The sequence below is a fragment of a genome, unplaced genomic scaffold (assembly GCF_019419815.1).
Source record: "Pyrus x bretschneideri cultivar Hongxiangsu unplaced genomic scaffold, Pyrus_bretschneideri_v1 Contig16, whole genome shotgun sequence".
Lineage (NCBI taxonomy): Eukaryota > Viridiplantae > Streptophyta > Magnoliopsida > Rosales > Rosaceae > Pyrus > Pyrus x bretschneideri.
In genome coordinates, this window is record NW_025999457.1 from 3,476,750 (window position 1) to 3,499,245 (window position 22,496).

The window sequence follows — 22,496 nt, forward strand, 5'->3', positions numbered from 1 at the left end:
TATTTTGCCCTCCTTTGCCACACGTGTACTTTGCGAACCGCAACGTTTGTTCTCTTCTGGATTCTTCTTTCCGTTTCTCTCTCTCTCTCTCTCTCTCTCTCTCTCTCTCTTACACACACACTCCCTTTTGTTTCTCTCAAACCTCTCTTTGCCTCCGATCTCCAGAGAACCTCTGTTTGCCTCGCTCGCTCTCCGATCTCCAGAGAACCTCTCTTTGCCTCGCTCTCCGATCTCCAGTTCTCTCTGTGTCTCCTTTCTTCCAGAAAACACTCAAGTTAGTGAATTTTGTTCGGATCTTTTTGTCGGGGGCTACAGATGGCAACGCTCTCTTGCTGAAAAATAGTGGTCTCGATTTAAAGAAAATTTGAAGCCCATAAAAGATCGTGTTTCCTGCTGCGGATTTGGTGTGGGTAATTCTCTGCTTTGAATGTTATGTGCTTGGGAGTGTAAATTTGGATTTATAAATGGGTTCTTTGTTCAAATTTTTTGGTTGTGATTTTGGGGATTTTGTTTGTAGCTTCGGATTCTGGGTGATGATGGTTAGTTTGGTTTTGCTTTCAGTTTCAGGAGATCGGGTTTTTCGAATTTATGACTTTTCTTTGAAGCCTGCGAAGACCTCTGTGTTTAAGGTGAGTGCTTTTGAAATTCCACGGTTTTGATTCGACTTGCAGGCTAAGGTGTGATTTTAGATATGAAATTTTCAGGCTTCAGATCCCTTGCCACCGTTACTACCACCAATTCACCGATACCTCGGCTTTCTTTCCACGATTCCTCAAAACGTTCATATCGTTACGTACACTCAAGTTCGATTCTATTTGAAAAGATCGATTTTTTTCCTTTTTTTTTTTTCAGCAAAAAGCACCATCTTTGTCTAAATTTTTTGAATTTTTCTCAGGAATTCTCGCCCATCGTTGAGATTTTCTGTATGGGTTTTGGTTCTTTTGGATTTGGAAGGAGATGGAGATCAGAGTTCGTTGCTATCATCTATTCAACTTAAATTTTTGGGGATTTGGTTTGAATTTCTGGGTAAGCAAGTGTCACCTTTGTTCAACTTAAATTTAGTTTTTTTTTTTGTTTTTTTTTCCTCAAATTTATTTGATGGCATGATTTTTTGATCCTTACTAAATAGTTGTTAAGAAATGTTGAAATTTTTAATAGTTCTGAATCTTCTGAATTTGTTTTTGTGTTTTACTATCATGTCTCATGCTTTCGAGTATAATTGGGTAAATTTTCCCAAGAAATGGGTAATAAATGGAAAGCTCATAACATGTAATAGAAGAGAGTTATCAATGATGATAATAATATTTTACTATTAAGTACTTCAGTTGGACATCTCACAAGACATAAAAGCCCTGTAAGTTTTCTTCTTTTTCAAAGTGCATGTCTTTTTGGTGATTCTTTCAATGCTTGGACATCTGTTAATTTTGTGTGATATTGCTTTGGATGGTTGTTGGGTTTGATTGGATTGCACACTTATTTAAAAATGGATAATCATTCTTCGAGTTAATGGCGGAATTGTAGGCTTGGCTTGATTTTGCCTTTTAAGGGCCTCTAAAGTTGTAGGTTATAATTCAAATTATGGCTATCTTGAAGCATGTATAATTTTTGTTCTCTTTTATGAATTCAGAATAGGCGTGTGTGTGCGCGCGCGCGCATGTGTGATTAAAGCAATGATGTTTTTGTTTGAAATTTCGGAAGTGTTTGTTTTCCAGATTTTTAATCACTAATCTGTTAGAAGCCAAATGATTCATATGCAAACAAAATGTTTGGTGTGTAAACTTTAAAAGAATTCATTTTTATGAAAAAGACAAATAGGTAACTATAAGAACCTACTTTGGTTATATTAACGGGGGAATGCAACTATAACAATTCATTAAATGCGATGATATAATCTAATAGTATGGATTCTTTTAAAGATTTTTTGCGATTATTTTACAGTAAGTATGTTGAGTAATTTTCTGGAGAGTAAACCTTTTAGATTTGAATATGCAATAATTAATGCACTAGAATGATTCCTCTTTCAATGGTGATTTGTCTTTTGGACATATTCATTGCAAGGACAAATGAGAAGTAATCGGAGGCTGTTGTACCTTACATTAAGGTTCATTCGTTGTGTTATATTTGGATTTTATTATATAATATTGTCTATGTATGGTTTTTGAAACGGTGCTCAAAATTATCCTGTGTTCTTTTTGTATATACAGAGTGAACAGTTCATTCTTTGCGAAGGACAAAACAGGAGACAAGGTTTTTTACTCCATATGGGACGGAGAGGTTAGTTTGATTGTGGTTACTTTTTTGGTTTAGTTGAATTGAAAATTGGTCATATTGAGTCGAATTTAATCATTTGCTTACATAGATTGAAATTACTGGTTCTATTAATGCTGATGACGAAAATCAACCCGAGTTCAAATTAAAACAATATGATAATTTTGGTTATGGTAAGAACTAAAAACTTAGTACCCTTTTTTTTTTTTTTTATCTTTTCCCTTTTTGGAATTAAGAAATTAGGTTACTTTCTATACCTTTTCTGTGACCGTTCACTGAAAATTTGTTAATTTTTTTAACATAAATAAGGAAATATTTTTACTTTCTAGAATCCATTTCTAATGTTTAGAGTTTGCATGATTTTATATTGTCAAATAGTATATAAGTTTCCATGTTTAAGTGTGTCAGTGTGCTGTTGCACTACTTTAATTGGATGTGATAAAAGCTGACATGTTTTCGTCAAATTGAAGTTTTTAGTAATGAGTTTTTTCAATGTTGTTATTTTTTGAACATATAAAACGATATCGTTATGTTCATTACGGTGAGAATTGGGAACTTAAAACACTATTTTTTTAGCTTTTCCTTTTTTGAAGAAATTGAATTACTTTATATATATATATATATATATATATATATATCTTTTCTTCATTCAATTAAGTATTACACCATTTAGTTTAAATTGCAAAGACAGATGTATGAACCGTATTTGATATAGAACGTTTACATTGCAACTTCAGCTACACAACTTTTGCTACCGCAATTGATCGACAGGTATATAACTTTCTATTTACACCCTACCAAACAATATTTTCTCCTATTTTTCAACCATCTTTTATCTAATATAAATTTGTCTTTTTCAATCTTTGTTATACATCTAAGATAGTGAGCCAAAACAAATCACAAAGGCAAACACACAACAGTTTGATGAGGTGCTGTAAAATTGCTGAAAAAGGTAACAATACAAAATCCTTATTTTCTTCACGGTATAATTCTACTGTCATATAAATTCATTTCATGTGTTTCAATATTTTTCTTTCCTTGCCTAGGCTGCTTTCTCAACAATCAACAGTACTGGAGAAAACCTTTTAGCGTTGCAGTAAACTACTTTTCTCATATTTTGTTATTCTAGATAATACAATACAACTTCTGCAACTTTTGGTGTGTCTGCTGCATATACAAAATCTTTCATATGTAAAAATCATCATTTCCTTTTTAATGTAAATAATATTAATCTTTTATCTCATAGTCTTTACATCTTTCAAACATAATCTTTCTTACAATTTTTAATCCCGCAACAACGCGCGGGCACAACTTTCTAGTTCTTCCTAAAACTCAGCATGTACACGTCATTCTTATGCATAAGTAATGTATTCTAGTACATGCATGTCTTACGCGTGTATGTGTGCATGTTTGTGTGTGCGTGAGAGAGAGAGAGAGACCTGTATGATGTTCTTCCTAAAAGCAGCAGTGAGATTGGTGCAGCCTTCCATATGAATCCAGTGAGATTGGTGCAGCCTTCCATATGAATCCTTCTCATAGTGTTTAACGACTCATGCAAGCCTAGAATCTCAGTGAGTTTGGGGGAGAGATCCAGATGCAGTTCAACCATACTCGACATTTCCGAAAAATTTGGCATTTTTCGAAGTGAAATGCACTGATTCGCTCTCAAGAATTCCAAATTTGTTGGTAAATCTGGGATTTCACGAAGATCCATGCAAGAACTCAAATCTAACATTTTAAGCTTGGAGAGTCCACCGAGGCTCGGTAGGATATAAAACAAATTGGCATCAAGCTCCAATATTTCTAAAGAAAATAGACTCCCAAGATCCTTAGGGATTGCATCATCAGTTAACCCGCAGCTTCTAAGGCCTAAAAATGTCAGGTTCTTCAATCCTACTATTGAAGATGGTACTTGCCTTACCCTTGTATGGCATGCTTGAAGTGTTGTCAATGATACCATCCCCCCTAAGCTGTCATCCAGCATTTTTAAACCTGAACAGCCTTTAAGAATAAGAGTCTCAACTGACCTTGACTTATAGAAATCCCGTGGAAAATACTGAAGCTTTTTGCAGTTTTCAAGATTTACCAACGAAAATCTTTCAAGATGCCCAATGGATGGGTGAATCTGAGACAATTTTCTACAGTTTACCAATATCAGTTTTTCAAGATTTGGGACTTTGGAAAGATCTGGTGATTCTGTTAGGTCATGGGAATGACTGAGATTGATGATTTTCAGATTCTTGAGCAGCTGCTAGGAAAAAACAGATAACAAAATAAAAATTCAAATACAAGAGAGAAAGCAAGATATTGGTATTCACAGAAGCTGAAGAAAATAATTAATAATTTGTTTGAGATCGTATCATACCACGTCAGTATCCTCCCAAACTCGTTTGAGTTTGCTACAGCTCAGGTCAACAGCAACTAGGTTTGGCAGATCGAAATCTAAAGGTATGACCTCCAGAGGAAATCCATGCCAACACAACCATCTTAACTCTTTGAAAAAATTGTTGTCACTTCCAGTGAGCTCTGTGTTACTGACTTTGAGCAATCTTAGACTCCGCATCTTTCTAAATGCTTCTGTATTGAACCATGAATTAAAAGACGTAACTAAAGCAAGTCCTTCAATTGCCACAGTTCCCTATTCAAGGAAAAGAAAAAAGGAACAAAGTAAGACAAAATTTATTTTCACGTGACAAGAGAATTTATACACATGAAGAAAGCAATGAATTAGATGCATGATCAAGAATTCAGTTGTGATTTACATTTTACCAAATTAATTAGGTATCTCAGTCGGCATCGGTTACACGGTGTTACTCTACGTATTACTAAACCCTTGGCACACGCGTGTGCCTTTAATATTGTTTTGGACTTCTATTTCTGAATTTAAAAAAGGAAAAATATGGGTGGAGGGTTGGAGGGGTGAGTGGTAACTGCTTCAGCATCTACTGGTTGGGTTTGGCGTTTTTAATTTTAAAAGTTAATTATTGAAATAATAGGTGGCACATAGTTATCCCTTAATGAAGTTCATGTTTAACATAAGATTTGATTGCCGAAGTACTTACAGATTGTTTCACCAATATGTCTATTACATCCACAGGATTCCACAATCTACTACGTTCTCCAGGATGGTCAGGGCATTGTGCATGTACGATTTCTCTGGCCATGTCTCGAATCAAGTTATGCATCATCAGATTGCCTTGTGTATCAACAGTTACAAGGCATTGATCTTGGAGTTCTCGAATTCCTTTTTGTGGATATAAGTCACAGCCATCCAATATTGTCGTGACATCGTTCTTGTTCATTCCAATAAAGAAACAGCCTATATCCAGGAATACATCCTTCACCAGGTGATCATTTAGCCTATCATAGCTTGTCTTAATATTATCCAGAATTACCCTATAAGGCTGTGAGCTTTTCCATTCATGCAGTATAGTTCCCCATCCCCTTGTGCTTTTTGAACGTAGATAAGAACCTAAGACTTCAAGTGCTAGTGGCAAACCTTCACAGTAGTCAACAGCTTTTCTTGAGAGCTTAATGTACTCTTTATTAGGATAATTCTTTCTAAAGGCATGCCAACTAAATAGCTCAAGAGCTTCTTCTTTATTCATTTCTTGCAAAGGACAAATCGCCTCCACGTTAAGTATCTTTAGCAAATGTTGATCCCTTGTTGTTACAATAATTCTACTTCCTGGGCCAAATGAGTCATGCCTTAGAGCTAATGCATCTAACTGTGCATCGCGGTCTACGTCATCTACTATAACAAGTACTCTTTTGTTGCCAAGTCTTCTTTTAATCTCCTTGGTCCCTTCATAGATCCTACTAACCTTCATGTTTCCCGATCTCAAGATATCAGAAAGAAGTTTGTTTTGTGAATCAACCAGTTCCTCATCTTTTCTCACATTTGGAAGAAAACTTGTACCATCAAACATGTGCTGATATTTGTTGAAAATTACTTTTGCAACCGTTGTTTTACCCAGTCCGCCCATACCCCAGATTCCAATGATACGGACATCATTTGATCCTCCAACATCTAAATAATTACTGATTTCTTGCACACGAGAATCTATTCCAACTGGGTGTATGGCTACGTCCAAGTAATTGTTCTTCAGTTCTCTAGTACTGAATCCTTCACACCTGGTAGGTAAAATTCAATTCAAAATTCATCAAAAGTAAGATCTACTTAAAAAATGGCACAATTAAATTGAACTAATATCTTACTCACTATGACTACAAAGCTTGGGAGTGGAAGATTTGAAAGCCCAAATCAAAATCTTCAAAAACCATTAAAGCATTATGAACTTCAGAACTTATATTTATATATGCATAAATGTGTAAAATCAAATATTTGATTCATGTGGTTAGCTCAATATCTGACCATATATAACACAGATTTCTCATGGAAGAGTCTGGAAGCTCTACATTGCAATGTGTAAAATCAAATACCCTAAGCCGTAGTTATATAAGTTCATTGTTTGTTGACATTTGATAAATATGAGAGTTAAATAGACCAATACATTATGCAGCCAATTAATAACTTCTGTAAGAAGGAACTAAGGTACTGCATACTTGTGTATAAAAAAAATGGACCGGGGAAAAAAAATACAAAATACGGGAAAGGAAAAAAGAGATAAGAAAGTACCCATCAGCTCCCAAGAACCAAACCGGATGTAGGCCAAAATCATAGAGATTAAAGTCTGAATCATGCATATTTTCCTTCATCTCTTTGTCCCATACTAGATTAACCCCTATTTTCTTCACTCTCACAGAAGCATCTTCAGTTTCAACAGGCATTACAACTATATCGACCTTGTCCCCTCCTTGCAAACTTAGCACATAGTTCGATATATACCCCTGCCAAAGATAATGGTCATCAAGTGTACAGGAAGTTGGTACCGAGGCATATGTTATCCGGGCGAGCAAAGCAGTACGCTTGGTTTTATTGCTAACGATAATGCCGAGAGGACCTTCACGTTGTGTCTTTGAAGAGTATATGCAGCACAGAGTCAACCCGCTAAAATTGCGACCAACAATTTGAGGTATGTGAATACTGACCGGATCACCCTTGACAAAATCAAACCAGTCAGGAATATAATTTCCATTGAGAAAAATGCCACCATATCCGCAAGAAGTCCATCCCTGTACCATGTAGAGCCAGATTTCCAACAACAATACATTGTTATGCATGCATGTGTCATATATATGGTGTCATATACAAGTGCTTCGGTGTGTGTCGTAGAACAAGAAAGAGAACAGGCTAGAGAGAGAGAGAGAGAGAGAGAGAGAGAGAGAGAGAGAGAGAGAGAGACCTGAAGGATGTTCTTCCTAAAATCAGCAGTGAGATTGATGCACCCTTCCATATGAATTCTTGTCATCGAGTTTAATGACATCTCTAAGCCCGGAATCTCGGTGAGTTTGCAGGAATGACTTAGATACAACTCTCTCATATTCGACAATTTTGAAAAATCTGGCACTGTTTCTAATGCAGTGCACAAACCCGCTCGCAAGACTTTTAAACTTGTTGGTAAATTTGGGATTGCATGTAGGTTTGTGCAATCATCTAAACACAATGTTTCAAGCGTAGAAAGACCACTTTCGAAGATCTAAATCTTCTAAAGAAATTAGACTCCCAAGATCCTTCGGGATTTCATCATCGGTTAAAGAGCAGCATCCAAGATCTAATTTCCGTAAAGAGTTTAAGCCATGAAAAGAAAGGGGCAAAAGACTAGTGGATGGTGACTCTTTCACTCCATATTGAGATGAAAATCTCAACTTTAGTATTTGTCTTATAGGTGAGCCATCTGCTGTCTTATGGTAACTCTTTCCCAAGCCTTCAGCCAAGTCTTCAAATCTTGAACAGCCGTTAAGAAGAAGAGTTTCAATAGACTTGGAATTAAAGAAATTCAGTGGGAGATCCTTGAGCTTTTTGCGGCCTTCAAGATTTACCAAAGCAAGTCTTTCAAGATTCCCAATGGATGAATGAACCTCGGACAAACTCTCACAATCATTCAAAATCAATTCCTCGAGATTTGGGAGTTTTGAAAAGTCTGGTGTTTGTGCCAGGTTATGAGAATGACTGAGATTAAGAAGCTTCAACTTCTCAAGCAACTGTTAGACAAAAGAAAAAAACCAAAATAAATACAAACGGAAAAGACTTTAGCAACACCTTAATATCCGCTCCCCAGAAAGTTGAGCCTTTAGCAATGACTTGGCCATTTTAAGGACCTTGCTCCCAATTGACTCTTGTGCCAAGCACCGACTTCCAATCTCTTCCAAGTTCTGTGGGGCTAGAACTTCGTCCACCACAGATCTAGCGAGAAACATAGCAAGATCTTCAACAACTATTGGATTATCCAGAGCTGTGTCATCTGCAGATTCTAGCAACATCACAAACCCATTTACAACATCATCAGCTGGAAAACACAGGGATGACAGTAAAATGGATGCCATTTCCTTCTCTTTGTTCTTCCGATCCATTGCTAGAGTTATCAATCTTTTAACAAAGATAACATTCAACTCAGGTGAACAAGTACTATTCTCAGACTCTAGACTACTGTTTACTTCTGAGATATCCCCAGATAAGAAGTACTCTTGAATAATAGATTGGGCCTTCGTCTTGAAAACTTTGGCAACACTATTTTCTAAAGATCGCTTTTCTGGTTGCAGAGAGAGTGATTTCAAAGATGAAGCACACAACCAGCCCTCTGATGCTGCCTTGTAGATCAATGACTGCAAGATACCCCGTGCATTTGGTATGTCGAGTGATAAGTCGTCAACCTAGTCAATCATCCTACTAAAGCCTTTTGATACTTGACTTGAGTTTATTAAACCTTCTTTAGCAGTTTCTTTCAGCAAATCTAGTAGCTGGCCTTCAACTTGACACCTCTCCATTGCCATTACAAGAGCTCGTTTAACTATTTCATGGTGAAAAAAAGGAACTTTCAAATCCTTGATGCATCTGCACGCCTCTTTCTTCTCACCACTCACTACATACTCTATCAACAAATCATTAATCTTAGCTTTGACATCCTCCACAGTCATTTTCTTGCTACCTCCCCATCGCCGCTCAATGATTTCTGCATGGAGTGGGGCTCCTAAGTAGCCCTTTTCAGCTCTTTTCAATACTTCAATCCCTTTCGAATCTTTGGGTAAATAGTTCATTTGTTTTTTCAAGAATGCAGGAGGAAGTATGTCATCAACCACTGCTTGGGCAATGAACAGTGCAAGGACATCAACTGTATCAGGTATATCCACAATGAAGTCATCCGCAGATTCTACCAATTTGCAGAACCCCTTGTAAACTTGTGGGGGGTCAATGTAGTCAGCATATAGTCCAGATAAAAGAACAGCAGCCATTTCTTTTTCTTTATCATGCCTATCCATCGCCTTAGAGACAAGCTTCTTTACGAAATAGTAGCTGTATGTAGGCCTATCAAGCTCTCTAAGTTCATTTGCAGTCGAGGTAATGTCATCAGTAGCAAAGTATTCCTCCACTACTATTGTAGCTTTCTTTTTGTACTCCTCAAAATCGACCCTCTCTTTTCTTGCATCGGAATTTTCACATTCCTGCAACCAATACACGTAATTGGTAAACACAATGAAAATAAGATAATCAATATTGAAGATGGCAAATAAACTGATCATTTTTCGTAACAAGATCCAAAAAGAGTTAAATATGAAGGTGTGAGCTGTTCATTTACTTACCTCAATGCTATTGAAGTTTGGGTCATTCGGGTCAGCAGTGAAACTGTCATCTTTATCAAGTAACCCTCCCCAGGTGCCTTTACCCCCAGAACCACCTGCATTATGATAATCTTCATAAAATTAAGAGTAAAAACCTAATTTTGAATTTTGACATTCGGAACTCTTGTTTATTAACCATCAAATAATGGTAAATGCCTAGAGTTAACTTTCCAAGGCACACATCAGGTAACAATATGTAGCTATACGACATTGTCTAAAACATTGTTCGCTAGTGCCTCTTGCTAGCAATTATATATTGCGAAAGAATGCCTTCAACCCGAATCCATGAGAAAATTTCGGAAGTGTAGTTTACCCTTTTTAGGACGGCCATCAACTGCAGAATGTGAATGTCTATCATGCTTGAGTGGAGTTCCTTTTCCATGTTTCCCCTGAATCTTTGGAGACTTTGGGGACTTTGAAGATTTAGGGAACTTATGGGACCTTGGAGAAACGGGCAATGGAGACGCAGATAATGGATCTGCACTTTCTGAAGCAGATCGGTGCAGCTCCCGATGCTCCTTTGATACAAACCCATCACTGAAGTCCATTTTGCTTATCTTTTGAACTCAAGCCTGCTTACTCAATAGTTTTCAAGAGGCAACATATAATACCTTCAGTTTGTGATGGGTAAAACCGAATAAATCGCAAGCTCTCTGCTGTTATCACCAGCACCAATCTCCAATATGTTTACTACGCTGTTAATCTATTATTTCTACGGAGAATGCCTCAAAATTAAGAATCAATTAGAGCCTGTTTCACAAGAAGAATAAAACAATTCAATGGTCAATAATACTAGGACATCTTCAGCAATTGCTCCATAGCTAACAACAATCGAGTTCATGCGCAGACAACTCAGGTGATTAACGAATATGTGAAAGACTAATGAGCATAAGTTGTAGAATGTGTTGAATCACTTAGCCAACCACTCACCAGCGCAATCACACAAAATATTTATACAGGACGTCCCTTCGATACTTGAGACGCAAGAAACGTACAAGTACAATGAAATCTTTGCATATAATACACAAGATTCACCATTAAATGAATTCTCCTGAGAAAGTTTAAATTCAACGTCACCTCACTTTCTTCCTGCCAATGCCATGTTGGGAAAGAAGAAAATGCAGGTCTGCAACAAATTCAAGAAACACACAATTATATAAATAATCAGAAACTAAAGAGCAATTGGGCAAACACATAAGATATGTAGATGGAAAAATGTGAATAAAAGCAAAAATCAAAGATATATAACCATGATCAGAAATCGAAATCCTACAAGGGCCTATAAGATGTGGGACTATTCCCTATATAACATATTACTAATTAGTTTTATGGTGAAATCTCAACTTTTATCAGTAATAGTGCATGAAAATGATGATATCATAAAAATTATTAGTGGAGCGTGAGAGGGCTTTCTTAAGTTTACAAGAGAAAACTAATAATGTTTCAATAGAGAAAAATGAGATTTGATAGAAGAATTGTAATAGCTCATGTGGAGCTAGGCGTAAGGAAAGGGAATTTATTACCCTTTTGGGGAAAGTACGGGGGAATTTTAGTTATGTAAGGTTTTCTGGTCGAGTGAGTATTGAAGGAATTTTTCAGACTCCATTAAGCTTAAGGTGACTGATTGTTTACTTTAGTGGTAGTCCAGAGTTCATGCCCTTCGCTAACAGTTTGGGGCATGACATTTTTGATGTGGTGATTTACATCTATGATGTTTAAAATCGATAAAATCAGCATCTGAATTTGTTCACAATCAATCATTTTGATCATTGCATACAAATTCTGCATTAAATAAGAATAAAATAACAAAAACGCCCTCAATTTTTGCCAAATTTTTTTTTTCCTTTACGCCTTGGTGCAACAGGGTTGTACTTCCTGAATTCAAGAGATGTCCAGTCCTTCAGTGGAACAGAGTTGTCCTTGCCAGTCCTTTAGTGGAACAGAGTTGTCCTTGCCGAATTCAAGAGATGTCCAGTGTGATGGTTCAGCTTTAGCCAGGCGAATTTCAACTTCGGTGGACAGAACGTCAAATCTGCACTTTTCAGGTATTATCTTTCCAAATAAGCGAGGCTGAAAATAATATGTATCTTCACCAGCAACATCAATGCTAACACTTAGTATTTGTTCACCAAACTCAACATTAACGTCTTTGGCTGGTATGCCCTTGGCGAATATAGTCACAACCACTTCTTCTAGCTTATTCAAGCCAGTACTTCGGTTTGACAGATGCTACGGTCAACTCCAAGGGGTCATAGATGGACGCTTTCTTCCCACGCATTTTGAGATCGGAAGCCATGGGCGGGCAACTGTCCGCGTGGACTGAGGGAGATGGAAGAGTCTAGAAAAAAAAGTATACAACTATGGTTAATTGTTGATTTCTTTACATCTTTGAGATAAGAAACTAAATACAATTTATAGTATTTAATAAAATACAAAATACGTTGACAAATTAATAAATTTTTAATTTATCGTTTATTTAATATTTTGCTAAATAATAGTCTTCCCGGGTCTCGAGGCTATTAATTTAAAGAAGTTTAATTATATAGAAAATCAAAAATAAAAACAGGACAAAAAATAAAAATAACCAAAACAGTTCTTAAGAACTTTTCTTAAAAACAATTTTCTTTAAGAATCAAAAACTTGTTTGGGATGCGAATTAAAAATTTTAAATTTTACAACTCAAACTGAACAAAGAAATCCAAAAAGAAGGGTCGAGGGAGAAAGAGAAGAGAGGAGGAAAGCAAGTAAGATGATTGGATGAAAGAGAAAGAAGAGAGGATCGAAGGAGATAGAGAGGAAAAGGAATGAGAGAAAGAACCGAGAGAATGAAGAAAACGGATTGAAGGAGAGACGAAAATGATCGAAAAAAAAAGAAGGGGGCGAGAGAAGAAAAGAGATAGATTTGGAGTGAGACGGGAGGAGGGAAAGAAAAAAAAAAAAAAAAAAAAGTTTAAGTTTAAAAACTCACTTTTTGTGTTTTTAGAGAATAAACTATATTTTTGAGTTAGTTTTGAAATCAGTTTTTGAAAATAGTTATACCAAACAAGTTTTTAAGACCTAAAACTTGAAAATTGTTTTTGAGTTTAAAAAGTTGGATTCAAGTTAAATACCAAACATGCCTGAACTTAGGTGCTAAAATTTGGCAAATATAAGATATAACTCTAATAATTTCGGAAGTACAAACCTCGTCAGACGTAGTATTGCTTGGTACGGCAACAATCTCGTCCTTGCTAGAGTATGCGTCACCGCCATCACCATCATCCCAGACTAGATTAACTCCTGTTTTCATCAATCCCCCCATCCAACCATAGCCATCCAATGTTGTCGTAACTGCAGAAATCGAGACTTCGTCCCCACTTTGCAAACGGAGTACATCATGTGATAATACACTTTGCAAACGGAGTACACGATCAATCAAAATGGATGTAGATTCTCCCGGGATGTGCAAAGCCTTACCCTTGGTAATATTTGTAACAGTAAATCCAGGACAAATCCACTCGAAAACACAGCACAGAGTCAATCCTCTAAAATTACGACCCAAATATTGGGGCACTTTAAAACGAACATCATTGGACTCATGAATACCAACAACCTGGAACCACTCTTGAATATCATAAACTCCATTGAGAAAAATAATGCCCCCATGTCCGAAAGAAGTCAATCCCTAGAGCATACCATGTAAAGCCAGATTAATTTGTAGAAGCAAAAGTCTTAATTATGCATGCGTGTGTCATGTACAGTGCCTCTGTGGGCGTGTGATAGAAAGAGCAAGGGAATACAGCTCTCAGAGAGAGATCTGTAGGATGTTCTTCCTAAAACTCAACATGTACACGTCATTCTTATGCATAAGTAATATATTCTAGTACATGCATGTCTTACGCGTGTATGTTTGCATGTTTGTGTGTGCGTGAGAGAGAGAGAGAGAGAGAGAGAGAGAGAGAGACCTGTATGATGTTCTTCCTAAAAGCAGCAGTGAGATTGGCGCAGCCTTCCATATGAATCCTTCTCATGGTGTTTAACGACTCATGCAAGCCTAGAATCTGAGTGAGTTGGGGGGAGTGATCCAGATGCAGTTCAACCATACTCGACATTTCCGAAAAATTTGGCATTTTTCTAAGTGAAATGCACTTATTCGCTCTCAAGATTTCCAAATTTGTTGGTAAATCTGGGATTTCACGAAGACGCATGCAAGAACTCAAATCTAACATTTTAAGCTTGGAGAGTCCACCAAGGCTCGGTAGGATATAAAACAAATTGCCATCAAGCTCCAATATTTCTAAAGAAAATAGACTCCCAAGATCCTTAGGGATTGCATCATCAGTTAACCCGCAGTTTCTAAGGCCTAAAAATGTCAGGTTCTTCAATCCTACTATTGAAGATGGTACTTGCCTTACCCTTGTATAGCATGCTTGAAGTGTTGTCAATGATACCATCCCCCCTAAGCTGTCATCCAGCATTTTTAAACCTGAACAGCCGTTAAGAATAAGAGTCTCAACTGACCTTGACTTATAGAAATCCCGTGGAAAATACTGAAGCGTTTCGCAGTCTTCAAGATTTACCAACGAAAGTCTTTCAAGATGCCCAATGGATGGGTGAATCTGAGACAATTTTGTACAGTTTACCAATATCAGTTTTTCAAGATTTGGGACTTTGGAAAGATCTGGTGATTCTGTTAGGTCATGGGAATGACTGAGATTGATGATTTTCAGATTCATGAGCAGCTGCTAAGAAAAAATAGATAACAAAATAAAAATTCAAATACAAGAGAGAAAGCAAGATATTGGTATTCACAGAAGCTGAAGAAAATAATTAATAATTTGTTTGAGATCGTATCATACCACGTCAGTATCCTCCCAAACTCGTTTGAGTTTGCTATAGCTCAGGTCAACAGCAACTAGGTTTGGCTGATCGAAATCTAAAGGTATGACCTCCAGAGGAAATCCATGCCAACACAACCATCTTAACTCTTTGGAAAAATTGTTGTAACTTCCAGTGAGCTCTGTGTTACTGAGTTTGAGCAATCTTAGATTCCGCATCTTTCTAAATGCTTCTGTACAGAACCTTGAATTAAAAGACGTAACTAAAGCAAGTCCTTCAATTGCCACAGTTCCCTATTCAAGGAAAAGAAAAAAGGAACAAAGTAAGACAAAATTTATTTTCACGTGACAAGAGAATTTATTTTCATGAAGAAAGCAATGAATTAGATGCATGATCAAGAATTCAGTTGTGATTTACATTTTACCAAATTAATTAGGTATCTCAGTCGGCATCGGTTACACGGTGTTACTTTACGTATTACTAAACCCTTGGCACACGCGTGTGCCTTTAATATTGTTTTGGACTTCTATTTCTGAAATTAAAAAAGGAAAAATATGGGTGGAGGGTTGGAGGGGTGAGGGGTAACTGCTTCAGCATCTACTGGGTGGGTTTGGCGTTTTTAATTTTAAAAGCTAATTATTGAAATAATAGGTGGCATATAGTTATCCCTTAATGAAGTTCATATTTAACATAAGATTTGATTGCCGAAGTACTTACAGATTGTTTCACCAATATGTCTATGACATCCACATGATACCACAATCTACTACGTTCTCCAGGATGGTCAGGGCGTTGTGCATGTACGATTTCTCTGGCCATGTCTCGAATCAAGTTATGCATCATCAGATTGCCTTGTGTATCAACAGTTACAAGGCATTGATCTTGGAGTTCTCGAATTCCTTTTTCTGGATATAAGTCACAGCCATCCAATATTGTCGTGACATCGTTCTTGTTCATTCCAATAAAGAAACAGCCTATATCCAGGAATACATCCTTCACCAGGTCATCATTTAGCCTATCATAGCTTGTCTTAATATTTTCCAGAATTACCCTATAAGGCTGTGAGCTTTTCCATTCATGCAGTATAGTTCCCCATCCACTTCTGCTTTTTGAATGTAGATAAGAACCTAAGGCTTCAAGTGCTAGTGGCAAACCTCCACAGTAGTCAACAGCTTCTCTTGAGAGCTTAACGTACTCTTTATTAGGATAATTCTTTCTAAAGGCATGCCAACTAAATAGCTCAAGAGCTTCTTCTTTATTCATTTCTTGCAAAGGACATATCGCCTCCACGTTAAGTATCTTTAGCAAATGTTGATCCCTTGTTGTTACAATAATTCTACTTCCTGGGCCAAATGAGTCATGCCTTAGAGCTAATGCATCTAACTGTGCATCGCGGTCTACGTCATCTACTATAACAAGTACTCTTTTGTTGCCAAGTCTTCTTTTAATCTCCTTGGTCCCTTCATAGATCCTACTAACCTTCATGTTTCCCGATCTCAAGATATCAGAAAGAAGTTTGTTTTGTGAATCAACCAGTTCCTCATCTTTTCTCACATTTGGAAGAAAACTTGTACCATCAAACATGTGCTGATATTTGTTGAAAATTGCTTTTGCAACCGTTGTTTTACCCAGTCCGCCCATACCCCAGATTCCAATGATACGGACATCATTTGATCCTCCAACATCTAAATAATTACTGATTTCTTGCACGCGAGAATCTATTCCAACTGGGTGTATGGCTACGTCCAAGTAATTGTTCTTCAGTTCTCTAGTACTGAATCCTTCATACCTGGTAGGTAAAATTCAATTCAAAATTCAGCAAAAGTAAGATCTACTTAAAAAATGGCACAATTAAATTGAACTAATATCTTACTCACTATGACTACAAAGCTTGGGAGTGGAAGATTTGAAAGCCCAAATCAAAATCTTCAAAAACCATTAAAGCATTATGAACTTCAGAACTTATATTTATATATGCATAAATGTGTAAAATCAAATATTTGATTCATGTGGTTAGCTCAATATCTGACCATAAATAACACAGATTTCTCATGGAAGAGTCTGGAAGCTCTACATTGCAATGTGTAAAATCAAATACCCTAAGCCGTAGTTATATAAGTTCATTGTTTGTTGACATTTGATAAATATGAGAGTTAAATAGACCAATACATTATGTAGCCAATTAATAACTTCTGTAAGAAGGAACTAAGGTACTGCATACTTGTGTATAAAAAAAATGGACCGGGGAAAAAAATACAAAATACGGGAAAGGAAAAAAGAGATCAGAAAGTACCCATCAGCTCCCAAGAACCAAACCGGATGTAGGCCAAAATCATAGAGATTAAAGTCTGAATCATGCATATTTTCCTTCATCTCTTTGTCCCATACTAGATTAACCCCTATTTTCTTCACTCTCACAGAAGCATCTGCAGTTTCAACAGGCATTACAACTATATCGACCTTGTCCCCTCCTTGCAAACTTAGCACATAGTTCGATATATGCCCCTGCCAAAGATAATGGTCATCAAGTGTACAGGAAGTTGGTACCGAGGCATATGTTATCTGGGCGAGCAAAGCAGTACGCTTGGTTTTATTGCTAACAATAATGCCGAGAGGACCTTCACGTTGTGTCTTTGAAGAGTATATGCAGCATAGAGTCAACCCGCTAAAATTGCGACCAACAATTTGAGGTATGTGCATACTGACCGGATCACCCTTGACAAAATCAAACCAGTCAGGAATATAATTTCCATTGAGAAAAATGCCACCATATCCGCAAGAAGTCCATCCCTGTACCATGTAGAGCCAGATTTGTAACAACAATACATTGTTATGCATGCATGTCATATATATGGTGTCATATACAAGTGCTTTGGTGTGTGTCGTAGAACGAGAAAGAGAACAGGCTAGAGAGAGAGAGAGAGAGAGAGAGAGAGAGAGAGAGAGAGACCTGAAGGATGTTCTTCCTAAAATCAGCGGTGAGATTGATGCACCCTTCCATATGAATTCTTGTCATCGAGTTTAATGACATCTCCAAGCCCGGAATCTCGGTGAGTTTGCAGGAATGACTTAGATACAACTCTCTCATATTCGACAATTTTGAAAAATCTGGCACTGTTTCTAATGCAGTGCACAAACCCGCTCGCAAGACTTTCAAACTTGTTGGTAAATTTGGGATTGCATGTAGGTTTGTGCAATCATCTAAACACAATGTTTCAAGCGTAGAAAGACCACTGAGGCTTGGTAGGCTACAAAAACTATTTTTTCGAAGATCTAAATCTTCTAAAGAAATTAGACTCCCAAGATCCTTCGGGATTTCATCATCGGTTAAAGAGCAGCATCCAAGATCTAATTTCCGTAAAGAGTTTAAGCCATGAAAAGAAAGGGGCAAAAGCCTAGTGGATGGTGACTCTTTCACTCCATATTGAGATGAAAATCTCAACTTTAGTATTTGTCTTATAGGTGAGCCATCTCCTGTCTTATGGTAACTCTTTCCCAAGCCTTCAGCCAAGTCTTCAAATCTTGAACAGCCGTTAAGAAGAAGAGTTTCAATAGACTTGGAATTAAAGAAATTCAGTGGGAGATCCTTGAGCTTTTTGCAGCCTTCAAGATTTACCAAAGTAAGTCTTTCAAGATTCCCAATGGATGAATGAACCTCGGACAAACTCTCACAATCATTCAAAATCAATTCCTCGAGATTTGGGAGTTTTGAAAAGTCTGGTGTTTGTGCCAGGTTATGGGAATGACTGAGATTAAGAAGCTTCAACTTCTCGAGCAACTGTTAGACAAAAGAAAAAAACCAAAATAAATACAAACAGAAAAGAGGAAGCAAGGAGTTCATGTTTATGAAACTTGGAAGAAAGAATAAATAATTTGGTTGAGGCCATATCATACCAAATCGGAATCCTCCCAAACTCGTATGAGTTTGCTATAGCTCAGGTCAATAGCAACTAGGTTTGGTTGATCAAAATCTTTTGGTATGACCTCCAGAGGAAATCCATGCCAACACAACCATCTTAACTCTTTGGAAAGATTGTGGTAACTTCCAGTGAGCTTTATGTTATTGAGTTTGAGCAATCGCAGACTCTGCATGTTTCTAAATGAGTCTGAACTGAAGCTACGCTCATCAGACTCTTGCACATCTAAAGCGAGTCCTTCAACGTCTTCCGTTCCCTATTACATATAAATAATTAAAAGTTAAAATAATAAAAAAAACCAAGAAAAGGGTTATTGGCACGGGAAAAGACGATTAATTCATATATCAGAACCACAAAGCCCTGAATTGGATGGATGAACCACATGAGAGGTAGACAATTAGACAATATAGAACATGGGACCTCTCATAGGCAATTTTTATTATATATCTACTATGATGTGCTTATATATATATATATATCTACGCTATGTACTTATATATATAGGGGTGTGCTATCCACACACCCCTTGTTAATTTCTGTCCTTTGATCTTCTTCAATTCATCCGATCCGACGGCCGAAAATTAAAAGGGTGTGAGAGAAGTAAAAAGGGATGTGTGGATATCACACCCCTATATATATCTACTATAATGTGACATATGTCTGGATAATAACCATAGAGTTGTCCTTTACAACTATCTACATTAGTTATGTATCTTTAGCAAGCTTCTGTTACAGGTATCATATTTAACAAATTGCACTTAAGAAGAGCAGGACATGTTGATTCTGCTATTTAATTTGAGAAAATTCAATACAATCGGCTCCTTTGTTGTCTCTTACAGGTTCCTTTCTCTGCTACATTAGTATGCGCATTTAACATCAAATTTAATTGCAGAAAGTACTCACAGATTGTTTTGTCAATACGTCTGTTATATCTTCATTATGCCACAATCTACTACGTTTTCCAGGATTGTCAGGGGATTCTGCACACACAATTTCTCTGCCCATGCCTTGAATCAAATCATGCATCATGAGATTGCCTTCTTTATCAACAGTTACAAGGCATTGATCTTGGAGTTCTTGAATTCCTACTTCTGGATAAAACTGACAGCCATCCAGTACTGTCATGACATAGTCCTTGTTCATTCCAGTAAAGAAACAAGAGATATCAAGGAATATAGCCTTCACGTCATCATCAGTTAGCCCTTCATAGCTTATTTCAAGTCTTCTGTGAATTACCCCATAAGGCTGTGATCTTTTCCATTTATCCAGTACAGTTTCCCATTCGCTTGTGCTTTTTGTACGTAGATAAGAACCTAAGGCTTCAAGTGCTAGTGGCAAACCTCCACAGTAGCCAACAGCTTTTCTTGAGAGTTCAACATACTCTTCATTAGGATAATTCTTTCCAAAGGCATGCCAACTAAGTAGCTCAAGAGCTCTTCTTTCATTCATTGCTGGTAGAGTACAAATCTTATCCACATCAAGTATCTTTAGCAAATGTTCATTTCTTGATGTTATAATAATTCTGCTCCCTAGACCAAAGGAGTCAGGTTTTATTGCCAAAGTATCTAATTGTTCTACACTGTCTACACCATCAATTACGACAAGTACACTTCTCTTGCGTAACATTTGTTCTATCTCCTCGGTCCCTTCATCCATAGAACTTATCACTATGTGGGCCGGTTTCAAGATATCAGAAAGAAGTTGTTCTTGCAAATCAACCAGTTTCTTTTCCCTCACATTTTGAAGGAAACTTGCACCATCAAAACTATGATGATGTTTGTCGAAAACAGCTTGTGCAACTGTTGTCTTACCCAGTCCGCACATACCCAAAATTCCAATTATGCGAACATCATTTGATCCTCCAACATCTAAATGCTTACTAATTTCTCGAACACGAGAATCTATTCCCACTAGGCTGGTGGCTACCTCTGAGCATGTGGTGCAGCTCAGTTTTCGAGCGATCTGAGCAATAACGTTCCTGATAAAGCTTCCTTCATGCCTGGTGGTTAAAATTGAACAAAGCAAAAGTAAAACATTTATTATGCAACTTCAAGATTACATTAATCTTTCAAAATTTGATGAGTCAAAATCTCCGGATACCATTACAATTTCTTAAACTCAAATCTTGGTTGTTAAAATTCAGCAAAGCAAAAGTGAAAACTTAAGGGGCAGTTTAATAACCATTTCGTTTTCGGTTTTCAGTTTTTGTTTTCACTTTTTTGAAAACTAAAATCTTATTTCTTAACAACTTTCCACTTTCAGAAAAATGAGAACAGAAAACAAAAAATAAAAACTGAATGCCAAATTGTGAAAACTGAAAAAAAACCATAACAAGAAGCTTCATTTTTTGTTTTACAGTTTTTCTTTAAAACTCAAAACTGAAAGTAAAAATTAAAAATATCAAACTAACTTTAAAACTTATAAGCCTGATTTAATCATTATAAATAAATAAATGAAAAAAAAGGGACCGGAAATTTAAAGCACACAAATAAAGAAAATAAAAAGTTTACCCGTCAGTATTCCTCAAATTTAATTCGGCCAAACTTACAGCTTCATAAAGAGCGCCTATCCAATGACGCATCTTTTCACCCTTAACCTTCTGAAACTTCTGCATTAAACTATCAACGTGCTCCCAGACATCTAAGGGATCAACATCATATAAAATTGGAAAAAACATTTGACCCAGTCTTTTTCCGCACTCCATGATCTTCACCAGCTCCTCGAGACACCACTCGGACATCAGATACCCGCTTGAGATTACGACGACGGCAACCTTAGACCTTTCGATTTCTTGAATCGGATGTTCTGGTATACCTCCGTTACTCTTTTCTAGTTTGTAATCGTACATGAAGACGTTGAATCGGTGATGTTTTAATGAACAGTAAAGGTGGCCCGTGAAGGTCCTGCGTATGTCTTCACCTCCAGAACTCAAGTACACGTCGTACTTGCAATCCTCTTTGGAGGATGAATCCATCAATTCTTACTCCAGGGATTTGTTGGCAGGCAGCACAGAGCAAACTTCAGATCTACAGAACCGTAAAGGAAAAGTAAACTCAAAACTCCGAAAAGAAAAGTCGGAACGGGCAAGTAATGACTCAATTACGATAAGATCCATCCACCCATTTTTGCTTTTGATCCAACGGTACTAAAGTGCTCAGCAAGGAAGAAAATATTATTTATTTTAAAACCAAATGTTTGCTTTTTTAACAAACCAGATATTTGTTTTTTTAACAGGTCTATCACTACCAGAGCGTGGGAGTGGACCAAATTTTACAATAAGCTTCCACAGTATTGTTGCTAAATTGCTTTTGACAAAAATCAAATTTAAAATCTTTCACTTAAAAGTAAAAAAGAATATCACTAAACATAGTACTAAAAGATTAAACCAAATGTTTGTTAAAAACAAAATAACAGACGCATTTCCATAAAAAAAATAACAGTTGTCACCCAAGGGGCTTTTCCCTTTTAATGAATGTTTTTTCTATCCAAAAAAAAAGACAAAAGGTATGTTAATGGTGCTACATCGTCTCAATCGTTATCTAGTTTAGTACAAGCAACACATGCCAGCACGCAATGCCGCTAGTTTTAAAATTGTTTCTGGTTTTAAAATTGTTTTCAACGTGTGAAAGTGTTCAATATGGAACAAAAGATAGGTGCTTGTAGAATATATTACATAGCAAAAGTTTGGAATTAAGATGTTCATATAGATATAATACACAATAAATAGGAAAATATCTTGTTTTTCCATGTCCC

At 36.8% G+C, this 22,496-nt stretch overlaps 3 protein-coding genes and 1 long non-coding RNA gene across 6 annotated transcripts in view; 1 reads left to right on the top strand and 3 right to left on the bottom strand.

Moving 5' to 3' along the window:
• The first annotated feature begins 91 nt into the window (after positions 1-91).
• On the top strand, positions 92-3,506 carry LOC125475744. 2 transcript variants are annotated; one of them, XR_007257158.1, is made up of 6 exons: positions 92-410; positions 562-629; positions 896-2,101; positions 2,205-2,274; positions 3,006-3,039; positions 3,148-3,506. It is a non-coding gene; the product is annotated as an uncharacterized LOC125475744 (long non-coding RNA). The 2 variants fall into 2 exon arrangements; XR_007257159.1 differs by having other exon boundaries at positions 896-1,026.
• Positions 3,507-3,613: 107 nt separating this feature from the next.
• On the bottom strand, positions 3,614-4,846 carry LOC125475741 (disease resistance protein RPV1-like). 2 transcript variants are annotated; one of them, XM_048580978.1, is made up of 3 exons: positions 4,634-4,846; positions 3,784-4,516; positions 3,614-3,751 (listed from the first exon to the last, which is right to left on the bottom strand). In XM_048580978.1, exons 1-3 carry the CDS (start codon positions 4,829-4,831, stop codon positions 3,657-3,659), a joined length of 1,026 nt encoding a protein of 341 aa, XP_048436935.1. In that variant the 5' UTR covers positions 4,832-4,846; the 3' UTR covers positions 3,614-3,656. The 2 variants fall into 2 exon arrangements, with proteins under 2 accessions (XP_048436935.1, XP_048436934.1); XM_048580977.1 differs by having other exon boundaries at positions 3,784-4,519.
• Positions 4,847-5,267: 421 nt separating this feature from the next.
• On the bottom strand, positions 5,268-10,901 carry LOC125475841. Its single transcript, XM_048581209.1, is given in 7 exon segments — positions 5,268-6,402; positions 6,908-7,404; positions 7,575-7,868; positions 8,212-8,341; positions 8,432-9,831; positions 9,970-10,064; positions 10,322-10,901. Coding segments are annotated over 7 exon segments (3,771 nt in total). The 5' UTR covers positions 10,557-10,901; the 3' UTR covers positions 5,268-5,282.
• Positions 10,902-11,701: 800 nt separating this feature from the next.
• The window catches only part of LOC103934687, an 84,394-nt gene continuing 73,599 nt past the window's right edge, over positions 11,702-22,496 (bottom strand). The window contains exons 6-11 of the mRNA XM_048580972.1: positions 17,120-17,616; positions 15,544-16,615; positions 14,847-15,119; positions 13,953-14,732; positions 13,193-13,672; positions 11,702-12,346 (exon numbers count right to left, since the gene is read on the bottom strand). Of these exons, the coding sequence (XP_048436929.1) occupies positions 12,206-12,346; positions 13,193-13,672; positions 13,953-14,732; positions 14,847-15,119; positions 15,544-16,615; positions 17,120-17,616 (3,243 nt within the window). The 3' untranslated portion in view covers positions 11,702-12,205. The remainder of the gene's footprint in view (positions 12,347-13,192; positions 13,673-13,952; positions 14,733-14,846; positions 15,120-15,543; positions 16,616-17,119; positions 17,617-22,496) is intronic.

Bases quoted from the DNA above. Each gene is read 5' to 3' on its own strand.
- LOC125475741 (XM_048580977.1), bottom strand. From the start codon at position 4,831: ATGCGGAGTCTAAGATTGCTCAAAGTCAGTAACACAGAGCTCACTGGA. The intron at 4,520-4,633 runs GTATGATACGAT...GTTTTTTCCTAG, and splicing joins TTTGGGAGGATACTGACGTG to CAGCTGCTCAAGAATCTGAA. The intron at 3,752-3,783 runs GCTGCACCAATC...TTCATATGGAAG, and splicing joins GAGAAGGATTCATATGGAAG to GCTGCACCAATCTCACTGCT.